Raw genomic sequence first — 25413 nt, 5'->3', positions numbered from 1 at the left:
TCTACAGTAGCTACTTTGCTTCCTCTAGCTTTTAAAATAGAGCCCCACTCCGATGATTTTGGAGCATATCAACATGGGCTGCCCATAGCCTACACATACTGTACTCTACATTTCTAACTTTACACCAAAGTAGACTAATGTTTGCAATCTATGCACAGAGGTCAGCAAACGAACCCAAATCTATCACATACAACCACAACTTGTATTGAGAGGTGAGTCAATATAAAAGCGAATGTATTCAATGGGGTTAACTCCAAGGGTGGCGCTGAGTCTACTTAAATCCTGATTGGCCCTTTAACTCTGATGTTACAGTTTTTCCTCCACGTTGGCCGCACAGGCGCAGTGATCCCAGTCACCTGCTGGAAATTAGAGGCGAAGGAGGAAGTCTGGCACTGACTGGATGCCTGGATAACATAAAACAAGACACATTCCGCCGTATAGTTGTTATCTACTAGTTAGTTAATAGCTACGTCGGCGTGAAAACATGTTTAAAAAACTTAAGCAAAAGATAAACGAGGAGCAGTCACCACAGAGGAATGCGCAGTCACCACAACAGGCCCAGGTTGGTTGTTGTGCTGTTGGAAGCTAACAGTTAGCTAACATCTGTTTAGACTGGCTGTAGTGCTAGCCAAGGAAGCTATCGATGTAAACAAGTCATTCAGGCTTCACCGTTGATTACTGAAGTATAACTTGTTGACATAACTTGGCAAGCTCTTAACGTTAGTGAACTTATCTAGTCAGTTGGCTGTCTAGCTTGCTTGTAAATGCGAGCAACAAGCTAACGTTATCTAGCTATCAGGCTAGCTGTCATCAGCTGCTGTTAAGGTGCGTTCAGGACACTGGGAAGTCTCGGCCTCCAAGTTGTTAAAATAACACAACAAGACGAACAGCCAACCAGGAACTCTAGTGCAGTCAACAGACTGGAAATGCCGTAATCGTCATGTAAACAACATTTGTGATTTATGTTGCTTGCATTATTGTAAGTGGGCTGTAATGCGATGTCAGCTGGTAGCATTGACTTTATGCTAGTCCCGATTGCGCTAGTCTCCAAGTCTAGGCTCTTGCCCTCAGATGTTTGTTCATGGTGTCCGTCGCTTTTTACTCAACTTAACGTCCTGGACTATATCTAACTTCAGTGTCTCTGTTGTTTCCCATAATACAGGGGGTGGGATGGGGGAGGGCATTGTTTGGGGTCTGGGCTGCTACAGCCTCGTCACGTTGGGAAGCTGTTGCACCATGTATGTGCTGTTTAAGGCATTGGCAAATTTGATGTTGGTGAGGGCCACACTCTAAGAGTGTGGATGGAAAGTGTGTATATGAGTGTGCATTACTTTGAAAACTACATGTAGTCATATTTGGTTTAGTAAGGCTGCAGTGAACATAAGTACATAATTCTGGGACACTTCCAACACCAAGATTTGGATATGTGTTTTTTTTGCCACATGTACATACAGTATGTCTGTTCCACACTACTCTTTATGATGGAGAAAATCAGCTTGAGGCCTATTTACTATTCACCTGTTATTGAATAACATTTTTAGAAAACTAGGTGTAAGGAGAAGTTTTTGCAAAGTTTTTGATTGATATACAAGATTGAAGCACTGTAGTTGGTCCCTGAATTATGCATGGATTTGTGGATGACTATGGCTAAAAATATATATTCATGTGTTTATCATGATTACAGTTATCCCTAAGACCTTAGACAGACCTTTAATAATGATCAGCAAATTGGTGAGGCCAGAGAAGTTTAGTTCAGTTAGACTTGATTGTCCCTAATGGGGAAATTAGGCCTTTGCAGCAAGGCATTTGCATAAACAGCCAGTTAATTAACAGTTGTTAACAGTTGTTAATATGCCAGAGGGTAATGGAAACAGTGGAGGCATATGGGTTGGAGAACAATCTACTGTTGTGAACTATCTGTTGAAATACTCTAATCTTAAGTTTTTGAGTTAATATGTTGACTTTAATCTTGACATGCCCCTTGATGTTGTCTTTTGATTTTTATATTTGTAATGTTTCAACACAAGTAGCTCAATTCTGTGGTCATTAGTTGAAGGTTTAGTTTTCAAGTCAAGTTTTCAACTTTGCCATAGGCATGGCTTTCCTATCAAACCAGTTGGGCATATTTCAAATCAAGTTAATGCTAGCTACCTGGAACATTTTTTGGCTAGCGATTTTGTTTTTTTTTTAGTAATTTGAGTTGACACTCACTGTCTTATTACAAAACCTGCCTGTCGAGCTGAAAAGGTCAAAGGAGAAGACTGACAAATAGTGGAGTACATTGACAAGAATGGTGTAGACAGATAGCCTTTCAGATCTACATTATAGTGCTGTATTAAAACTGATTTTAGTCTACCAAGAGATTTAAAAACTGAAACCACCATTATAATTAGAAGTTTGTGTACATATTTCAGTGTTAATTTGTTATGGTTGTGTGTTATTTGCGGAGGGAGGGTAGTAAGGAAAGGGCAGGATGATCATGTTTGGATACACGTTTATAATCTCTGGCTGCTGTGTATGTTTTTTTTTAAAGGTGGGGTCTGGAGACAGGCGCAGCGGCCACACCCCCGCCTTTCACCACGATGGCTCACCCTCCCCGAGTGACAGAGAGGTAAGCATGGTGTGAGCCTATGATAGATGCTAGTTTAATATGCTTGTGCTTATAGTGCGGGCTGCCTGCAGAAGTGGAGCTTTCTCTCCCCACCCTACTTTATAATTGTCAGTAGACATCTTTCAGTTATCAATACAGCTCAGTCATGTGGGATACATTTTGTTACTCTTAACATCCCCTTAATAAAGCATTTTTGATCACTCCCTCTTTGACTGCTGTGCTAGCAAGTAACAGTAAATCTATGATAAGTCAATGTGGGGTCTTAAGTTTCCGAAGAGGGCAGGCTGTGATAACCTGTTCAATGCCCATCCTCAATCCTAAATGTAAACAGTTTAAATACTCTTATCCGTCTGTCCCCCAAATCTGATTACAGTTGGTTTGCATAATGATGATAGAAGCGGATTATTCACATTGAATTGTAGACGTTGCATTACTTACCACACGTCAGTGTTTTGGTTTAAGACAACAGATGGAATCACCATGGGGCTCCTAATACATTTATCAGAGTCCATGGTCCAGAATCACATTGTGACAATTCATGTTTTGCAATACACTGAGGACTGTGATTAGATACTGGGATGTATTGTGATTTGGTATTGCATTTTTCCTTTAGTTGACTGCAGGAAAAGGTGAATTATTAGGGCAGTAAAATGTCAAATTTTAAATAAATTCAAGGCCTTTTGAGTTTTCATCTTCAACAACATTTGGTAGATCATCTTGATGCGGTCTTTTGTTAAAAGCTTTGCACTATAAATGAAAAATCAATACCTGGCGTCACAATATCACAATGAGATATTACAACAGCGTGAAAATCCGACCCCATCCCCCCAGCCCTGTTTAGGACACAAGATGAATTATTTTCGATTATTATACTAAAACAGCCCCCCAAACCAGATTCTCCATCTTAGGCAATGGGAAGGGCATTTTGTTTGTGGAGAGCAGGCCATATTTCAGCATGTGAATGAATTATTGATGTATCCTCCTTTCAGTGTTTCTTCTCTAGTGAGTTGTTGCAGTGCCCCCCCCCCCCCCCCCCCAGTGATCTCTGTTCATGGATATGGGTTTATGCAAGACTTCTTTGACTCATTAGATGGAAGTAGACTAGCAATGAAGTACATAACATGACCCAAGATGGATGATGCAACTTATGGTTAATACATGCATTTTAGTGCTTAGATATGGGTGTTGTAGGGTCTTGGCTGTTTGATCTTTAGATCAAAAATGGGCCTGGCTTATTCATCATAATTCATTCATGAAGAGCTACATTTCGACACAGCACTCCAAACTGGAATAGTGAAGGTTTAGGCTACCTTTTGGTCAGGTTTCAATAGTCTTCTTTCTCTCATATCCTTTGGAAGCACAGAGGCTCTCTCATAGCTTGGGCCCATGTGCCTTCAACTTAGAAGCTTTCTCATCATCACAGCACCTTTGATTTTTCACCTCACAGTCTTTAACCCTTTGACATCACTGACAGTCTGTTTGGTCATTTTCATTAATACAAGACTACAGAAACAAATGTAGCCTATTTTTGACAGCGTCATGACTTGAGACTACATACAGAGATGTCAAATGGTTATTCATAACATTGATGTTGATTGGGTGTTTCACTTTCCCCCTTTTCTTCTTTTTCTTCCTCTTTCATGTATTTTCCCTCTCACTCTCTCTCCCACTCTCTCTTTCCCTTTCTCCCTCCCTCTCTCGCTTTCTCTCTCTCTCTCTGACTCTCTGACTCTCCATCCATCTCAGTCTCTCTGGCCAGTCTGTCTAGAGAAGATTCTGGATAGTCTGGCAAGACGGCCCCCTCAACGCTATTTCACACTCATGGTGTTGTTTTCTCATTGCTCTCTGTCTCCCTCTCCTCTCCCTACCTGTCGTCCCGTTACTGCACTGACGGGGTCAGATGCTGGCCGGGATGATAGCAGAGCCCGCTTTTCTCTCTGAGTATACTATCTTTGCTCTGGACCATTCAAAACGACCCAAAACGGCCCAGGTAGCCAGTGTGGTGAGTTTGTCCTCACTCCATGCCTCCTCCCTCTCCTCTTCCTACTCCTCCTCCTGCCCTGTTCCTTCCTCGCATCTCAGTACCTTTGGGGACTAGGTAGAGGATTGTGGCCCAAGCAGGGACAGCTTGTTCCCTGCTCTCTTTCTCTCTTCCTGTTTCCTTTGGACTTAGTAACAAGAAGGCATCTCACATCTAGGCTAACCTTGCATCTAATGGGAGTGATGGTATATATTGTGGGATAGAAGCTTGTGTGCTTTCTGCTGGTTTATTACCCTGCCCTTCAGTTATTCTAATCTGTCAGAGAACTGAATGTCGTCCCCCTTGTCTTTAGGTATCCTTTAGCTTTTAGCTGCTTGCCTTTTAGACCCCCAACCTCCTGTCTATTATGTTGACTGATGGCCCTTTTCCCCACAAGTCTGTTTATTTGGAGAGTTGAAGTTTTCATTGTATAGCTGTGGGCTCTTTAAGCCGTGGAAATGTTTAATTTCTTCTAACTTTTCCAAGTAAACAAACAGACCAAAGCACCTTGGTATATGCCCTTGTGGCGCTCATACCATAAAGCAGAATGTGTGTTCATGTGTGAGGCAGAAAGCAGGCTGGAGGAAGATAATGAACAATGGGAACACTTGAAATTCTGAAATTTGTCATTTATGGAATACAAACTACCCATTTTCAACATAATGTTAAAATAAATTATTGCATAATAGTTACAAACAAGAAAGAAATTGAACATGGTCTTTTGGAAAAACAGTATTCCATTCATTACGGTATGCAAATTTAATCTAAATGTATGCATCCGCTTTGTTAACATGATTTTGCCTTGACCATTTGAAGGAAATGTCTAAGATGTATTTGACATAAGATGTAATAAAATAAAGACTTGCATTCATTCAGTGTTTAATTTAAAATTGTATTTTGGTAACTCACTAACAGTTCCTTCTGAAGAGAATGTGGGTGCTTCTTCACTATCTCTGAGATGAAAATCTAATTTAAAATGCTGATTTAGGTTGTTTACTCTCGCCCTCTATATTTAGCACTGGTACAGTTTTGAATTTTATGGTGATACTGATTTATATAATATCAGCAAAAGGAGTTCAGACATTATTTGTAGGTGATTCTCGCTTGTTCTGCCTAAGGTTAGTGGCCACATCTGAATAATGTCATTGATGTTTACTAACTCCAATAAGGACATACTGGTAATGTGGGTAAATTAATGGTCCGGTGTCAGTATCATTATCTGTGAGGATTCATCTGTGTTGCCTCTAACTTCTGATTACATCTAAATATAATCTAAAAAAGCAACAAAACGCTTTCCAAATTAGCCTAAAACCTTTTCTTCTGTTGAAATGCCTCTTGTTCTTTATAGTCTTCAGATTGTAACGATCAGTGAGTTATTGCTTTATAGTCTGGAGAATGTGCATGTTTAGCAGCCAGAGATACAACGGGTGTCATTATCATGACTTTTGATTAGCTGCAAACTTCTAAAATTAGACACAGCATCTTCATCATGTCTCATCTACATCTTAACAAATCATCACCATATTTTAGAAAGGCTTGGAATGTTTTTGTCCTCAGTATGGGAAATGTCAGCCATGTCATACATTTTCAGACACAAGACACATTTGTAAACTGTTTACTCTGTGAAGTGAGGTGTCAACCACTTAAGTATACTATGCCATAGTAAAAGCATGTTACCATTTAATCTTGGTGCAAACTTGCTGCGTAAGTGAGATGGGGAGGTTCTCCATGAGTCAGTCATTTGTTATTTTTTTATTGATTTATGAACATGCAGGTGAACAGCCAAACAAAGGTAACAAGCATTTTACTAGGAGAACACACAGGGTAAGAACTTCTCTATGGAGTGACTGAAAGACATCATGGATAGAAAAGCTTATGCTAGTGAAGTGAGTATGCTATGTAGAGTGTTATAAATTATACTATATATGAATTATTCCTATTCATTCACATAATCTTCTGAGACTGCACAAAGAGTATAAAGGAGCCTTAGCACACTGCCTTTTGCCTTTAGTAAAGAGTTTCCTCAATCTCTGACCTTATCAAGCCAAAACCTTTTAGCTGGTATCACTCACAATAAAATCAGGGTTTACTTTACACTCATTTAGTTGTGTTAACCCTAACACACACACGCACACATGAGCACACACACACACACACACACACACACACACAGAACTGAAAATTTCCTCCCAAACCTATAAATGTTTCAATTGCATTGCCGCATAGCAGTCCATACATCATGATCTAAGTATCCAGATAAAAGCCATTCTTAAACTGTAACACCTCCTGAACTGATCCTGGAATTGACCCAGGAGTGACTACCACCCCATCTACAAAAGTTATATAGGAAACTGAAAATATCTTGATTGTTTTGTAGAATAACCCAGAGGAAGGAGTAGCTTGGAGCTGGACAAGGGAGGAGAAAATCTGCTTACTCTGACTCTGCTTCTAACAAGCCAACTAAACCAACCAAGCTGCTTAATGTTCACACACTTCAGTTTTGACTCTGTGCTCTTGTAATACAGCTGCATACAGCACCGCCAAGCATCTTTAATTCAAATACTGGCTCCTCTAATTGAGTTTGACTGTTTGTTTGTTCTGACCTCATGGCTGTTCAGTAGAGTATAATTTTAACCCCTTTTTGTTTAATGTACAGTAGAGATGCCTTCTTTTGTGTATTTAACCCCTCTGTTTTTTCCAAGTTGCATGAGGGTACCCATTGCCCCTGCATTGCTCCCAGCAATACTAATATTGCTCCCTCCAGAGTAATCAGGGAGTGGCACGCTGGGTGTGGATGACTAACTGGCCCAGGACAAGGCCCCTGGCACAGTTTTCTTTTCTCACATAGTCTTATTTTTCTGCAGAGTGCCTCTAAAGGAGTAACAAGGTCTCCCAGAGGCAGCATTAATGGAGATGGAAGTGCTTCTCCTCAGGTAGTTTATCTTCTCCAATCTCCTCAGTGAACTTCAAGTTCATGCTCTAAAATGCTTTTGTGCTGAATGTAGCGTCATTGTCTGTCATAATGAATGACATTTTAGAGTTTTATGTAATTTCTTGAATGAAATTTCCCAACAGAGAGAGGAGCCCCAGTCGTTTGCCCAGAAACTACAGCTGAAGGTTCCCTCAGTGGAGTCTCTAATTCGTGGCGGTGCCAGTCGGGCAGAAAATCTGTTCCGCTCTCCCTCTAAAGAGAGCCTGGTCCGCAGCCCATCCCGTGACTCCCTGACCGCTGTGGGCGAAAGTGAGTCCTTGGCCACCCCTACATACGATCCCCCTTCAGATATTGAGAGTGAGGCAGAGGAGTCACCGGGAAATGCAGAGACCCTTTCCAAAGATCAGTTGTTGCATCGCCTGCACAGGGTGGAGAGGAGCCTGGCGAACTACAGAGGGAAATACTCTGAGGTGAGGCTCCACCCTGACACTCACATGAGGACTAAGAAGTGTCATTTGTAAGCTTGTTCAGCATCATGATACATAGCCCTAACTACTATGATGTTCTCTCTCTCTCTCTCTTTCTCAGTGATTCTCTCTAAACATTCCTCACTGTTTCTCTTTCCCTCTCACCAACTTCTCTTTTCTCTTTCATGCAGCTGGTTACTACATACCGAACAGTGCAACGAGATAAAGAGAAAACCCAGGTAAATTACAGTGTCAGCTAATAATTGGTATTTTGTGATGTTGATAGTTCACAGTTTGTCCTTTATCCAGGAGCTTTCTCCTCATTTTCAGCTTTCATTTTCAGATTGACTTCCTATCATAATCTAATCAGATGAATGTTGCTCTGTTCTCCCCCTCTCAGGTCATCCTTAGTCAGAGTCAAGATAAAGCTCTCCGCAGGATAGGGGAGCTGAGAGAGGTATGGCAACAGTGTGACCATTGTTGTCTCCCTAGGTCAATATCTCTACCTTGTGTATCTCTTTTCTTTGGGCTATCAGAGGAGATAGGTGCCAGTTTTAGTTTAAACGCAAGTGCCAGAAATCACAGAAGACTTTGCACTCCTGAATTTTTCTTTTCAGATTTCACCACATCCCAGGTAGCACCAACATAATAAAGCAAATTCTTCATCTAAAAACATTGCTTTCATTACAGCATCAGATTTAGATTCTAGTCTTAACTGTGAATTCCCTAAAGAAAATCTAAATAGTTTAATGTATGAACTATAACTTATTTGATGATCTCTAGGAGCTGCAAATGGACCAGCAGGCCAAGAAACACCTACAGGACGAGTTTGATGCCGCCCTGGAGGAGAAAGACCAGATGATCACCGTCCTCCAGACCCAGGTGCGTGTGTGGGGGTGTGGATGTGTGTGTTGGAGATCGGGCTCAAAGCTACACCCATAGTTTTTAGGGTTCACAATCCAGGAAGGTATGAATTAATGTTGGATAAAAAAAAAACTAATTACTAACTCATCTGCTTGAGCATGGCAGTAACAGTGCCAGGGTTTGGGGTTTGATTCCCACTGATGCCACCCATGCTAAAAATGTACTTATATACTGATAGTACTATAACGCGCTTTGAATAAACAAATCCACCAAATGGCTATTTAACATGATCAACTTGCTTACATCTTATATCAAATCATAGACATGATTATATACAACATAACATACTCCTTGATACGATATATTACTTAAATAACTCACAACTTGGGTCTGGGTCTTGCATACAAACACTTGCGTGCATAACAGCAACAACGACAACAACCTCTATTTATTGAATTACAACAGAGCTGCAAAGTGGTACTGTGCAGCATGAATAAAACATGAACAATCAAAGAAGAAAAAAGTTATATATTAAAAGGCAATGCACAGACCAATGCATGCATAGAATAATGCCAGATTTAGAAGACATCATCATTGATCCCAGAAGTGAAGAGGCTTCTTCTTTACTAGCTGTGGTTTTGGCTGCTTCTACCAGGTTGCTCTGTTGAAGAAGCGATTCAAGGGGGTGTCTGATGGTCCTGTGCCACCTGAGGGTGAGGTTCCTCAATCTGAAGATGCTGTGGACTCTGCCTCAGCCCCTCAGAGCCCCTCTAAGGAGCCAGGACCAGAGCTTGGAGTCACTGAGGGTAAGCATGCATATTTATTATATGCACATGCATAATTTGGTTATATATATCTGTAAAGTCCAGACAGCTTGAAGGCTCTTGGGTATTATGTGAGACTCTTCTATTGAGTTACTATTCAGCATCTATCTAGTTATTCTGTAGTTATTTTGTAACTGGTGCACTTTGTCTTCTGAGCAGAAGAGGGCAACAGTGATCCAGCCAAAGTGATGGAGGCACTGCAGAAGAGAGTGAAGAGGCAGGAAAACCTGCTGCAGAAGTGCAAAGACCTGCTGCGTACACACAAGGAGCGGAGTGCCCAGCTGGGCAGCGAGAACGAAACTCTGCAGGAGCAGCTGCAGGAGAGACTGCAGGAGCTGGAGAAGATGAAGGTAGCTAGCCTATGTTTATCAATGACTAGAGGCTACTGACTGCTGGCCTAGTTCATACTGTGTTCATAAATGTTTATTACCATATGGAAATCATGAGGGCATTTTTCAATCAAACTATCCTCTCAATTGCTAGATAATATCCCCTTACACCCATTCCTACATTGCCCATAAGATATTTTCAAAAGTACAACTGTTACCCAGATATTTCAAAGGAATTCCCTGGCGACAGCCAGTTACTAGAAATTGATGTAGCGGTAAACTATAATTATGAAGAGGTTTGATTAAAATGGGGCTGGCCTGAGATGCTGCAAATCACTGAACAGTGTGTTTAGGCTAATGAATGTTATGCTGTAAATCATCTTCCAGAGCCTTTATGGTCCACTGATAATGTGTCTCCATTATCTTAGTGACACAGTGGAATGCTGTGGTTCTCAGAGTCCGAACCTCCAAATGCTCTGGCTCAGCTCCAGGAGCAGGGTTCATGTCGTGTCAGCTTGACATGACTGGAAGCATTATTATTATTTTATTTTTTATTTCGAAACATTTTGCTTTAGTGGTATGGTAGGTTAGTTTAGCCTGGCCATAGCTGCTATGATGTTTTGCAGCATCTACGAATCAATGTTTGTTGGTAGAAAGACGTTGTGATAATAGACAGTTTGTCTGTGTCTGTATGTTTGATTGGCATACTTTTATGTTTTGACATATTTTTGTGTATTGAGTCTGCACACTGTTTGGGAATAGGGCCTTTCCTGTGTCAGGAAGAGTAGAGGTTAACAGCCGCTTAGCCCTCCTAAGCAGCGTGGCGGCATCCTGGAGCTGTTGGGCTGGGCTCTGCTCATCCCCTGCCTCAGACAAACACCCAGTAAAACAAGCCAGCTGTCTACAGTTCCAGTCCTTCACCTCAGGGATTTTAGAATTTATTATATATGCCAGAACCATACTCATAGTACACAGTGCAGTGGCATCAATGTTAGATCAGTGCTATAGATTTGTCTTTTTGGATATTGATAGTAAAATTATAGATAATAACAAATGTGTTATTTTCTAAATTTTTGAACATTATACTGTCAGTGCTGTGTAGATCAGTGGGTTGAGTAGACACTCAAGCTCCATAGCACGCATAGATCAAACAACTGGGAAACGGAGTCAGCCCAGCATTTCCTCTTTAGTAACCACCAGTTAAACAGCAGTGGCACAGAGACATAGCTACTACAGGCCACTGCTGCTAACCTGGGCTATAATTTGGGTCGGCATTTTGGTTTAGCTGGGCTTGTGTAGACTCTCTGGTTGCTTGCCTTGTGGGTGAGGCCTCCTGGGTGGTGTAGCATGAATCTCATATTGAAGTTGTCTAACTGGCTGTTAAAGCATATATAGTCCACTAAAGACAACCATTGGTAATGCATAACAGGTTTCATTAGTTTGATGAACATGCAGTATATGCGTCCTGAAATTTTAGAATGGCCTAATGGTAATTCTTTTAAATGTTTTGGTATGTTCATAGGAATTACACACGACAGAAAAGACAAAGCTGATCACTCAGCTGCGCGATGCCAAGAACCTCATTGAACAGCTGGAGCAGGACAAGGTGAGTGAGGAGGGTTTTTTTAGGCTTTGGTCACATCTTGACTGAATGTCCTGCAGAACCTCTTGTATATGAAATGTTTTTACTTTGCCACTGAGTAAAGAGGTCAGAAACCTTGCAGTCCCAGGTTGTTGCTCTTAAACTTTGACCCCAGCTCTGCAGGATAGATGGCAGCTCATAAGATCTCTTTGAGGAATGCTGGGAGCACCAAAAAAATGTCCAAAACAATTATAGACCTAGAGCTTGATTCAGAGTGTAAAATACAGAGACAGTGCTTGTCAAATCAAATTCAGTTTGAATGTATTTGTATTTATACAGCCCCTGCAGCTAAAAGGTTGTTTTTCTGCTATGGGTTGTTGGCTTTTAGGGTATGGTCATTGCAGAGACAAAGCGTCAGATGCACGAAACTCTGGAGATGAAAGAGGAGGAGATTGCTCAGCTACGCTCCAGGCTCCAGCTGGCTACTGCCCAGAGAGAAGAGTTGCAGGAGCAGAAAGAAAAGTCTGAGAAATCAGGTGAGTGAAATCCACCCCTACTCCGAATGTGCAGTGAAAACATGTTCATAGGTTTATTAACGGTGTATTTTCCTTCATAGCATTTGAAGAACTTGAACGGGCTTTGGGGGTAGCCCAGAGGGCAGAGGAGGCCCGAAAGCAGCTGCAGGTTCAGCTGGAGGAGCAGGTGAAAGAGGTGGAAAAGGCTAATGAGGAAGAGAGGAAGAGTTTGCAGCAGGAGCTCACACGAGTCAAACAGGAGGTTGTTACCATCATGAAGGTCAGGAACTGACAGAATACTCCCTCTCCATTTATTTCTGTTTCAAACAAGACATTTGTTCAATCACTTTTTTTCTCCTCGCCCCATGAGTTTGCTGTTTGCTTCTGCTTCTTTTGGCAATAACATCTGGAGTTGTAAACACAATTTAGTCTAGGTCCAGGGATAGTTTCCCCTCCAGCTGCAGTTACATTCATTATTACTTGTTTCTTCATTATTACAGAGGTCTTATGGACAGGATTTGACATCCGGATTTTGACTTGAAAGGTGTCTTAATTACCGTTAGTGTATACTGTATGAATATCCCTCAGTTGCTCTGATTTCATTGGCTTTTTGTCAGGACAACGGTAATCATTTCTGTTACTTCATAGTCCCACTCTATGAATTGTCTGGATAATATATACATTTTCACCCCCAGTGAGCAATAATATGACTAATAAACGGTAACAGTCAATAAAAATTACCAGTTGAAACTATTCCAACACTGGCCATGGTGGGCCAAGCAATGCAAATATTGTTAATGCATTTTAATTTATTTCATTTTATTTTTTATGTACTTTACCGATATTAACATTATAGAAATCATCTGAGGAAACAGTGGCCAATATGGAAAGACTCCACAATGAAGCACTGGCTGCTAAAGAAGAGGAAGTAAGTGCCAGAATCAACCAAGCCGTGGTGAGTGCTGATGATTTTTGTTAATTTCATTTTACCACATAATCACATAAAACACATGAATAACCATCATTTTAAAAATTTTAATTGACAAGCTGTTGTTTGTTTGTATTGCTTTAGGAGCAATGTAAAGAGCAGTTTGCCCAAACAGCCAAGGACCGAGAACAACAGTCTGCTCTGGCTCTGGAGGATGTAGAATTACAGAAGACCGCTCTGAGGGCAGAGTCTGAGAACAAGGTTCAAGAGATGCAACTAGAGCTGGAAGCTACGAGAACCGTGAGTTTTATACCATCGAATAGTTTTTGTGAAATGTATTTACATGGATAAGATGAACCTGTTAAGAAAAGTAATCCGTTATTATGTACAATTTGTTTTTTGTTGTCTCAGAAGTGTATGAAATGATTAACTGTAGTGACTTTATAGTATAGTGTAATAACCTAAACATCTCTGATTGCAGAGAATACTAGAGCTTGAGAGCTCTCTGGAAAAGAGCTCCCAAGATGGATCAATTCTGTCCCATGAATTCTCCAGTCAGTTGGAGGAACTGAAGGCTAAACACAAAGAGCAAATGTCTGCATTAGAGGAAAAGCACCAAGAGCAGCTGGAAAAGCACAAGGACACCCTAACCCAGCAGCATAACACTGCTCTTGTAGAGATCAAGGAAAAACATAGAGTGGAAGTGGAGACCATCCTGAAAAATAAAGAGCAGCACTTGCAAACACATGTTGAAGACATGAACCAGAAAACGTTGGATAAATTGTCTGTAAAGCAGACAGAGCTAGAGGCACTTTCCTCTGAACTCTCTGAGGCCTTGAAGAGTAAACAGCTTCTGGAGGAGAAGTTGACAGCAGTTGAAGATGCTGATAGTGTAGCTCAGCAGGCACTCGAGCAGAGGCTGCAAGATCAGGTGGCAAAGCACAATGCAGAGATTGCAAATATTAAACAGGAGCATGAACAGTTACTTGGAGGTATGGAGAAAACTCTAAAGGAGGAACTTAACGCATTGAAGATTGTTCTGAAAGAGAAAGAAAGGGAACTCATGCTTAGAGAAAAAACACTGAAAGAGGAATCAAATTCTGTTATACAGGACCTAAATATCAAGGTTAAGGAATTGGAGGGGCTGAACCAGAGTTTATCGCAAGCCCAGTCTGAAAACGAGAGCCTGAAAGAGGCTAATGCAGAGTTGAGTAAGATCACAATGGATCTTGTTCAGTGTAAGAGTGACTTGAAAGACTTGGAGGATCAGTTAGAGGTAGCAAAGGCTGATTGCAAACACAAAGAGGAGGCACTTCAACAAAGGATAAAGGAGCTTCAAGAACTAGAGCAGCAACTACAACAAACCAAGAAGGAACTCTCTGAGCAGGATAAATCATATAGTGAAGAACTGAATGCTAAGCAGGAAGAAGAAAAACGCCTGAAGAAACAGCTGGAAGATGAAACAGCTGCCCATGAGAAGAAGATTGAGAAGACTACAAAGGAGATGGAAGGGAAGCTGAAGGCACAGGAAACAAAGATGGACAAGTTTAAACAGAAGGCCAAAGAAATGCAGGAGAAATTCAAGAAAAAGCTTCAGGAGAATGAAGAAAATACAAAGAAGGAACTTGCAAAGAAGGAGACAGAGCTCCAGCAAAAAGAGAAACAAGTTCAAGAGAAAATTCTAGAGATGGCCCAAAAAAGTTCACAAGGCCTCAGCAGTGCAATGTCAGAATTGCAGGCCAACCATAAGGATGAACTGGAGAAACTACATGATACCCATAAGCATGAGATTGAGCAGCTGGAGCATCGTTGGCAGGAGAAGTTAGGACAACAGGAAGAAGATATAATGGAGAAACACTCACACATACTACAGGAGAAGGCACAGGAACTGGAGGAAATTTCTCAGCAGCTCAGTAAGAGCAGAGAGGAGAATGAGCAAGTATTCTGTGAGATAAAAGATTTGAAGGAAGAGTTGGCAATTCGAGAGACCACTGTACAGAAACTGCAAGCAGAGCTTAGGGAAGCTGCAGTTAAGCTTGAAAGTTTATCTCAGGGTGAGGTATTGCTCAAAGAGCAAATGGAGTCAGTGGAGAGGAACCTTAACCAGGCTCTGAATGAGAGAAACTCCCTCCAAGATCAGCTGAGCAAAACTGAGGAAGAGAACAGAGAGAAGTTAAAGGCTTTGTCAGATAAGTTTGAGGAAACAGAGAAACATCTTAAAGCACTGGAAGCTTCCAGATGTAAGGAAGGTGAGGACTTGCAGAAGAAACTTGAGGAAAGCACCATTCAGCTGCAAGACAAGGAAGCAGAGTTCCAGAAGCATTTAGTTACACTCAGCAACCAAATGGAGCAGGTTCACTCTAAGGTGGAGTGTGGTACTAATGAACTCTGTGAAAGAGTTGAGTGTAGGATGAGAGAGCTGAAAGACAGAGTATTGTGTAATCAGAAAAAGGTAGGATATCTTAAAAACGTTATCCTTACTAAAGTAGATAGAATTTGCACTTTAGAGGAGAGTCTCCGGCAGCAGACAGAGGAGAATAAGAAACTATGCAGCTCACTAGAGCAGATGAATGCTCAGATAAATGCTCATACAGAGCATATCAAAGCCTTAACAAATGAGAGGGAGAGTCTACAAAGGGATGCTGAGAATCACTCTCAGTCTATCTCTGAAAAAGTTCTTGTAATTGAGGAGCTCAGTGAAAAAAACAAAACGATATCAGAAAGTGTGAAAACAAATGAGTTGCATATCAATAACTTGGAAAGCATCATCAGTGACTTGAAAACTCAGTTAGCAGGTAGCAAAATGGAGAAGGAGGAAGCCATAACACTGTTGAACCAGCAGTATAAGGAGGAGAGGCAACAGGTTGTTGCTCAAATGGAGGAGACCGTTGAGAGATTGGAGCAGGAGAGAAAGTCTGCAATGGAGCAGGCCGACACACTCAGGAACAGCCTCTCTGAGTTTGAGAATAAGGCAGAGTCTAAGTTCACTCAGAACCACAATACTGTTATGTCTCTGCAGACCAGGCTTGAAGACATGGAGCGAGAAATCTCTGAAAAGAATGAAGCTTTGCAGAGGCTGACAGCGAGTATTGACAATCAGTCCATCAGCAAGTCTGAGATGGACCAGGCATTGAGTGAGAAAGAGCAGAGGGTCAGTGCACTTACCTTGGAGCTTGAGAGCTGCAACTGTAGACTTGGTGAGCTTCAGGAGCAGTTGGCCTTAAAGACAAAGGAGTGTGAACAACTCATAGCTGACCTCAAACAGCAACACAGTATCAGGGAGAATGAAACAAGAGAGTTCACCGAACAGCTGCAGCAAACCCAGGCACAGTTCACTCAGAACGGTAATCTGGACCAGGAGACAGTGGAAAAACTACACTCCCTGGAGAAAGAAAACCAAACGTGTAAACTAGAGCTTGAGAGTCAAAAGGAAGAATTTGAAAAGATGAAAAATGAGGTTCTCAAGAGCAAGGAGGAGAGCCTGAAGGAAACTGAGGAGAGGTTATCTACAGAGAGTGCTAAGAAAGTATCAGAACTCAAGAAGAAAGCTGAGCAGAAAATTGGTCAGATTAAAAAACAACTAACCTCACAGCTTGAGGAAAGAGATCAGGCCATCAAGACTCTTCAGAATAGCTTGGAGGAAATCAAGAGGAATGAAGCATCCAACAAAGAGCATATAGAAACCTTAAAAGAGAAAGGAAGGACACTCGAGGAAGCTATGGTCACGCTTAAAGAACAGCAGGAGAAACAACTCGAACAGATTCAGAGCAATGAGAGGCTTGAGAAAGAAAAGTCTTTAGAGGAATTGAAAAACATGTATGAAGAGAAGCTATCCTCACCTCAAAGAGATCCAGGACACCAGGAGGAGTCCAAAGCAGCTGAAACTGAATCAGTGCTACAGGAAGTTAAGGCAATGCTTAAAGAAGCAGAAGAGCAGAATGGAAACCTTCTTGCTGAAATTAGTCGTCTGAAAGAAGAGCTACTTGAGAAGGACGCACAGCTTGATCAACATCAGGCAACCATTTCTTGCCTAGACAAGCAGGGCCAGAATCCATTAGAACCAGAGGACGGGGTTAAGATGGAGCGTAGCATTCTGACACAAGAAGTAGAGAGTGATTCTCTGGAGTCCCTGAAGAAGAAATTGACTGAGGTGAAGAATGAGAAACAGAGGATACAGAAAGACTTCACCAGGTTGCAGAAAGACATCCGATCATTGAGGAAAGAGCATGAGCAGGACCTAGAATATATGAAGAAAGAGTTGGCAGAGGAGAATGAGAAAAAGCTAAAGTAAGTTTAAGATTTTGAGTAAATAGAAATAAATGTAATTCACAATTAAAAAAAAAAAAAAAAAATACAAACCTACATGTGTTTGCAAGAGGTTGTGATGATTCTTTGTGCATAAACATTTAAATTTGTGTTTGGGGTATCCATGCTATTTTTATATCCCCTTTACCATCTATCCCCACAGGCTTGAGTTGGAAGATATGGAAATGAAGCACAATTCTGGTCTGAAGCAGCTAATGAGGGAGTTCAACACACAAATGGCTTTGAAAGAGAGGGAGCTTGATACAACAGTGAAGGAGACTATTGGTGAGGTGGAACAAAATAATAAAATAGTGTGCACGGAATGACACTGACAAGATTCACCATTATGTTGTCTGTGAAGCATGAAAAATTAGTCTGAAATATGTCCCTTTTGTTATGGTGAAAACATCTTAACATATTATAATCTTGTGCTTTTTAGCCACACAAATAACTGCCTTAAAAATGGAAAATCAAAGTAAATACGATTGACTTTAATGTGCAGCAGTAGGATGGAACAAATGCATGGAAATTGATTGAAAAGAAATAGGAAGGACTTTTTAATCTTCAACAATGGGTGGAACAAAATTAAGGGATCATTGAATTGGGAAACTGTGTGTCTGAATTGCCATATGTTTTCTCAGTGGTTAAATCTTGTTGCATTCCAAATGGGATGTGAGTGAGTGGTTTGGAATATGAATTTGGAGCTTTTATGTGCTAACTCTGGCTTCTTTCCCTTTCCTCGGCACAGGCAAGGCCCAGAGCGTCGAAGCAGAGCTCATCAGTAGCCATCGTGAAGAAGCCAGTGAGTTTCAGAGGGTGATTGCCCAGAAGGAGGATGACTTGCACAGAACTGTTCAGAAATATGAACAGGTTTTGCAGGTACTGTATGAAGATGCTGCAAAAATGACAAAATGAGTGTTGACATCTTTCCTAAAATATGAAATAAACTATACTTGGGATATTTAACTGTTTCTATAAAACTGTTAGTAGTTCATGGTATCAAATTATCAGCAGTACATGATATAGTTACTTGTAGCATTTCCTCAGAAGACACTTGGAAGTCACAGTACCAGCTGGCAACCACCTTCCCTTAGTCTCTAGCGAACTTTACTGAAACATATACTGTATACCTTATGAATGCCTGCTGAATGATTTACATTTTGAACCTGGGCAAATGAACGGTGCAAGACTGTTGGCTAGTTTAAAGTAAAGCTGTCTCCCTCTCCTCACTGACTCCAAACATAATTAAAGTTGGGAGGTCTGAAATACGGCCGTGGGCAATTTGACCGACATACTTGAGCTGTGATGCTGAGATGAAACATAGGAAATGACTCAGCCATTGTTCTTTTCTTCAGAGTCGAGAGGAGGAGATGGGAGACAGAGTGTGGCAGGTTCAGAAGGAGCTGGAGGACTTGCAAGCAAGGAGCAATTCTGGCAATCCTGAGGTACAGTATTTCCGACATACTCATTCACTGGGTCATCAAGTATCTACTGTATGCAGGATGTCACAAGCAGTTGCCATATCGGAGTAATATTCTATTGACTCCAAGCAGATATAGAAGTGCATAGCTATTACAGTGACAAAGGTTATATACAGCCCTAGAGGTTTATATTGTGATTCTGTTGAAGTCATAAGCCTTTCACCTCAACAATGGCCACATGAAGATGAAACTGCAGTTCTGTCAAATCTCCTCTGGGAAAGGCAGATTTTGAATCATGGAAGTCTGATGGAAGCATTACTAGTTCGGAAAGACATTCTTTTCCAGAAGCATTTTTTTCTCCATACCCCTAGGTCCTTTAAGTTACCTCATTATTTGGAAGTTAGAACGAAGTTTAACAGACTTAACAGTTATCAGTTATCTTCTCCTTTGTCCCACTTCGTAATTGAAGGATTCTATCTAAGAGCTCAGGGACAGTTTGCTTACATACTTTGCTCTGATCTGACTTTTTCTTCAATGGTGTGGCTGCTGTCCAAAGCACGCCGGATGCTGTGAAGCTCGTTTGAATCAGTCTGGAATGTTCTTCCTGGAAAACCCAGATTGTGAGGCAGCAGTCAGCCTCAATCCCTGTTCCCAATTATCATTGTAAGAGGTGATCCTGGGCCTTAGATTTATACTATAGCAATACTCTCAGGCAAGCTCTGCATACTGGAAATGAGCCAGATAGGAGAAAACTACTCAGGGGAGAAGTTTTACCCAGGTGTTGGGGTGCCATGAGACCCCCGCATAGATTCTTCTACCTTCACACACAAGTCCAGATACACACAAACGCGAAGAAATACACTGCTCTCCTCTGCTTCTCTTTGCTGCATTTTTCCCTGGTGAGGTAATAACTTTATGGGGGGATTGTATTGGTTTATGCTCAGGAAGGCCTTTCCTCGCTAAGGGCCTCACAAACCATTCTTCATGTAGACAGTGGGTCACTGTGTCTCTCTGTTCAATATCCTCTGTGAGAGAGACAGGAGGCCAACGCACTTTACAGAAGTTAGAGTCCAGTTTAGTCTGCCTACACAACACATGTCAAATATTTGCTATTCTACCATTTACCAACTATTAATTAGACTCTTCAATTAAAAGTAAAATTGGCAGTTTATTTAACCATTTAAAATTGGGGTATACTTGCATCTTAATGTGCTTACCATTATTACAAATGTAAACAAATATAAATATATATTATATAGTATTATATATTACCAATCCAATAAAACTTTACATAAATAATACCAAAAGCAGACTAGAGCCTTAAAATATTTAAAATTTTTCTTTTTTCTTTTTTTTTTTTTAGATGGGCGCAGAAGAACTTCAAGTAAGTTTGTTGGTTCTGATCCCATTGTTTTCACTGTTGATGTCTATATGATTCAAAGAACAATTGTTTTTTCTAAAGAATCATGTATCATTAATAGGTCCACTGTTTGTAACAACACATATTTGCCCCGTACACATCAATTTCAAGCCATTTTCCCTCCAACCTTTCCGATTCTCACAGTCTTTTATGTTCTGTCCTGCTCATCCTCTCTACCACAGGCTCAGCTTGCTGAGAAGACGACTTTGCTGAGCGAGGCAAGGCTGAAGGAGCAGGGGTTTGTTGACAGAGTAAGTGTCGGGCCCTCTGTGTGCTCTGCTCGGGGACAAGTGGACATGGCCTATACAGCAAATCCCTTCCACTGTATTCCCAGGATTCTGTTGCCCTCCAGCAATAAGAGCTACTGCTTTCCTGCTGCATCAAGTTAATTACACAGCACATCTGTTTACATTTGGCTTAACCTTATAAACAATTAGAGTACCCCCTCCCACTGTTTTTCTCACACACATCGTCATTCTCACAAATATCCCCCATGGATGACCATCAAAATGCACTGCTCATATCCCACGCAACAATTAGGCTAATTCATAGAATAAAACCACTGGAGTGAAATTGCTTTTTTAATTAACCTGTGCATTCATGTGTGTCTCTCCACGGTAGATCCATTCGCTTGAGGACAAGATTAGATGTTTCCACAAAAACTCTGTTGTAACTCACCTTGGGAGCACATTCAAAGGTAATGTAAACACCACAAATGACTTAGTCCTGCATTTACAGACAATTTAATTTCCGTTTGTGTACAACAAAGATGCTGTACGTAACGCATGAGCCTTTACCACATTATGAGTGAATGGAACATGCGCATACACACATACATGTGTAAGATAGGACACCTAACTCATTGTCATAGGGCAGAAAAAGTGCATTGAGGCCGTTGATTTCATAGACTATAGATTTCATGTTATTATGTGATGTCTGTGAAGTGTAGTTTAACATGCATGTCCCTAAAGCCCAGCTGCTCTGCAGGTTCTGGGAGATTGGTGTTTTAGCACACCACCATCAATCAGCCTAGTCTGCTGCACACGCATCGCTGTACGCGCATCAGAAATATGGGACAAGAGAACTGTGCGTGTGTATGTGTTTGTGTGTGTGTGTGTGTGTGTGTGTGTGTACATGTGTGTGTGGTGGGGGAGCTTGACTGAATTCTAGCCTCGTCTTAGACCTTCCCTGCTGGTGTAATAAAGAGAATCTGCTGTCAGAAGGGGGGCTGTGAAAAAGTCATCCTCGGATTTAATGGGTTTTGCAGATTGCGGTCTTAACGTTTCCCACACAAAACCACGCAGCACGCACAGTTTTCCCTCTCCATCGAATCTTCCCCATTCTATTTCAAATGCACATATCTCAGACCTAATACAAGCCTACTAAAGTGTGGTCCTCTCATCATGAGTCTGTTTAGCCTCTTTAATCCACCTCCTCCCTGGTTGGATTCTCTACCCACTGCAATAGTTGTGGTTCCAGGTAGAGGGGCTGATGGGAAAGCTGTTGATATCTGGTTTCAGGTCTGTAGCTCCCTCCTGGGTGGGGTGGTAGGCTCAGCTGGGGCGACATGGGGTCAGGAGGACAAAGGCTAGGGGATTTATTGGCGGCCCATTTCTTCACGCCTGCTGATCAAAGCGTTGTTTGCGCTCCCCTATCACCTCTACCTATCCGCTCATCTCGCTGTCTCTGTTGGCACACCCAGGGACATTTGGTGTCATCTAAATGGCTATTCCAGAGAGGCAGAGGGCAAGCGGGTGTTCAGTAGTCTGTGCTGGCTCTTCCATAGTAAGGGCCGGATGATTAAGTGGTAGAATCAGTAGTCTAAGTGTTACCAGCCTTATGCACGTTGTAACATAGTTTCCCATTCATCGTTTTTTTGTTGCTTTTTGTTTGTTTTTTTGGGTGGATAATGGTATAATATAGCTGGGGGGTGATGTATTAAAATGTTGTTTCTTAGCCTCTTGCAATATTAGAGTGCTCATGCTGAGCCTTGCCATTCTTTCCTGAGCTTGTAGTTGGCGCTTAATTTGAGCCCATGCCTGTGCTGGAAGTGTTTCGGTGTTTGGTTGCTAATACAAACATGATGCTATGTAACAAAACAAGTGCCAGAATTCAGCTGGAATGTTTGAGAGCTTCCTGAATGCTGTTGTTGTTTTAAATCTGGACAAGTAAATTAAACAATTCACATTTACAAACCAAATTTTGATGCATCCTGATTTGAATCTTCTTTTTTTATTTGGCCAAGGGAGTGGTATAACAAGGCATTTTGTAAGCACATTATTGTGTGTAATAATGGATATTCGACATGCCGCAACAAATGATTGCATCGTGCAATAAATCATGTGAAATGACAATGGTTGTTACAGTATTGACCAAGTATGCATTATAGTGTGACTGAGTGGTTCTCAAATTATTTAAGATTGAGTTGTGGTTGTTTTTCCAGACCCTGGATACAACAGCGCTGATGCTCTGTCAGAACCCACTGAGTTTGAGTACCTGAGGAAGGTGTTGTTTGAGTACATGATGGGACGGGAAACAAAGGTATGTTTTTTTTCTTGCATTATTATACCCATTCAAAACACCACATTGATCTGATGATATAGAGTGATTTACCTCCCACCAGCCCTCAATCTAAGTCCATTTTTTTTTTTAGCTCAGGCCATTGAACTGCATCTCCAGCCATACAAAAGTCATATTGTGTCCAGTTTAGCGGGGTCCAATTAACAACGCTGTCCCTAATTAACAGTGCTGTTGACATGGTCCTAAAGTCAGCGGGATTTTCCCAGCTCCTCAGTAAACAGTTAGGCTTTATGGCAACATGGCAGGCCTCCCTGTGTGAGAGGATGTCCCCCAGGCCGCCTGCTAGCACATACATCTCGCATGACGCAGACTTGCCATTTTAAGACTTACTGGCCTTGTTTAGTGTTAGTCGAGCGGTTAGGTTCCCTAAACGGCAGCCCTGTTTCTGATTATCCCTGTATTTATGGGGAAATGCATGCGCCCTGGCAGATGGGCCTGGAATTGATTATGCAGATAATAAGGTTTTTTATCTTGTTGGGCTTTAATTGTCTCAGAACAAGCTTGATTTGATTGGGTGCTGGTGTCAAGGGTAGGGGTTCACAGTGCATCTGGTGTTCATGTGAGCGGAATATTGGGAATCTGTACAACAAGCAGCACTCATGTAACATGCATTAAAAACAAAACTGTACACCGACCACACAGACCACAGTGATGAAACCCCACCTTTTAAGATGAAGTTCAAGGCCTTTTGATGCGTCCTTATTTTCCGTAATAGTAGCTCATATCTTTATTTTCCTTTGTTTCGCTCTTCGCCCACAGACGATGGCCAAAGTCATAACCTCCATGCTCAAGTTCCCTCCAGACCAAGCGCAGAAGGTTCTGGACAAAGAGGACTCAAAAGCAATTGTAAGCATCTGTTTCCCCACTGAGGAGACTTTCATGAGCTCATTCACCACCACCAACTCATCTCAGTTCTCAAAGTCCTCTTGCTCTTAAAACATTTATTGTATGAGAACAATTCTCCATTGATATGTGAATAGATAAGGCCAAGTAAAGGAAACTCCAACTGTTCATATATTAGCTGTAATGTGAACATTACCCGTATCGACAAAGCACTGGCAAAGAAAGTATATATTATTATATTGTAGGTAACATGGAAAAATTACACCACCTATTTGAATGCTTCAGATATGTGAAAGAATATGAAACTCATGTAGCTTACCTGCAACTCAAAACATTGTGTCAAAGTGTTATTGTGTCAATCTGAATTAATTTCATGTCTGTCCTTCCACAGCCTTGGTTACGATGAGTGTTTGAATGGGTCGGGTGCTTTGGGATGGAAATACGCTGCTGCTGAAGGGCAAGACTGCCATGGATTTGATCAGGCCCTTCTCCTGTCTGCATTTCTTGTCATTTAATATATGTGTGTGTGCGTGTGTGTGCGTGTGTGTGCGTGTGTGTGTGTGTGTGTGTGCCCACAGTGGGGCATGAGTGTGTGCTGTGTGTGTATGCTACAGTATGTGTGAGTATAGTTTAAGGTATGAGGGAATTAGATAATATGCCAGAAAAAAAATTCTTCCACGAATCTAGTTTTACTTTGAAATTAGGGCTGTTAATTTATACGTTATGTTTTAGATGAGAATAAATGGTTTCCTTTTTATTTAGAATGTGTTTATAAAGATTGGCTTGTGCAATAAATTATATCATCATGTATTGATGCTGATGGTCAGTTGATTTGTAGGTTTGTGTGTTGTGCTGTCTGCATCACTTCCTCTGTAAAACTGTAAACGACCCTTTAACTGTGCACTCGCACCACATTAAGATACTGGCCTCTAGGACCTTGTTTGTTTACCACAGCTTTTCTATACTTTATATTTTGTGGACACTGACAAATAGAAACCCAAAAAACACAATGTAAATTGTACTATGATAATTAAAACTGTACAATAGGGCACAATATGACTGTTGCTATACATTTTCAAACTAATTAAATCTTATTTACAGTACACTTTTTGTCCCTCTTTTATCCTTGATTATTGTGTTTTGTGCTCTAAATCTAATAATCTCATTATTTGGTTTTACAGTGTTTAGCCTGCTCAGCAAAGGGTAAATATGATAACATGTCGAAATAGACATGGAATACAGACATCTCACAAAATCTCTGGATGTTGAAGATGCTGTTAGTAGATGAAGCACATTTTCACATACCTGATCAGGGGTGGCCTTTCTTCCCACCACAGGAGTCTAATCTGGAACAGACTCCTAAATTTTCCATATCAAGGACCTACAGATGCATATTAGAACATGGACGCCTCATTTGATGAGATTTACCACCAAGGAACCCTAAACTCTGAGAAGCCCTTTGTAGTTGCTTATGCTTGAGTAAAGATTTGCATCTATACTGTGTGGTGGGAGGGGAGGGGAGGGGGCAGTGAAACCTATGAACAAAACACTCATACTCTAGTGAAATTACACTATTCCACATTTTGCTGGGGATGCCCTCAATGAATCCTGGTGGCCCCTGGTTTCCACTTTGGGAACCACTGAGTTGGAATAAAGGAACACAAATCTGTCTAAATGAAGACAAAGGATATTTTTGGATTGTGAAAATGAAGCTGTGACATTGCTGGTCGTCTCTGAGAAACGTTAGATGGCAGCAGTGCGCCCTCAACTCT

The 25413-nt window shown here is 41.3% G+C and overlaps 1 protein-coding gene across 1 annotated transcript; it reads left to right on the top strand.

Moving 5' to 3' along the window:
* The first annotated feature begins 370 nt into the window (after nt 1-370).
* golga4 (golgin A4) lies at nt 371-24744 on the top strand. The gene is made up of 24 exons (XM_078288663.1): nt 371-562; nt 2534-2611; nt 7496-7564; nt 7707-8033; nt 8222-8269; nt 8431-8487; nt 8814-8912; nt 9550-9700; nt 9878-10068; nt 11570-11653; nt 12018-12165; nt 12246-12424; nt 13001-13099; nt 13217-13372; nt 13554-17359; nt 17541-17662; nt 18126-18256; nt 18733-18822; nt 20162-20182; nt 20401-20469; nt 20840-20915; nt 22662-22759; nt 23558-23644; nt 24033-24744. The coding sequence occupies exons 1-24, from the start codon at nt 485-487 to the stop codon at nt 24045-24047; spliced, it is 6279 nt and encodes a 2092-aa protein (XP_078144789.1). The 5' UTR covers nt 371-484; the 3' UTR covers nt 24048-24744.
* The last annotated feature ends 669 nt before the right edge of the window (nt 24745-25413 follow it).

The sequence above is a fragment of the Centroberyx gerrardi genome, chromosome 15 (genome assembly GCF_048128805.1).
Source record: "Centroberyx gerrardi isolate f3 chromosome 15, fCenGer3.hap1.cur.20231027, whole genome shotgun sequence".
NCBI classification, from domain to species: Eukaryota; Metazoa; Chordata; class Actinopteri; order Beryciformes; family Berycidae; genus Centroberyx; species Centroberyx gerrardi.
This window is presented reverse-complemented; position numbering and strand designations above follow the sequence as displayed.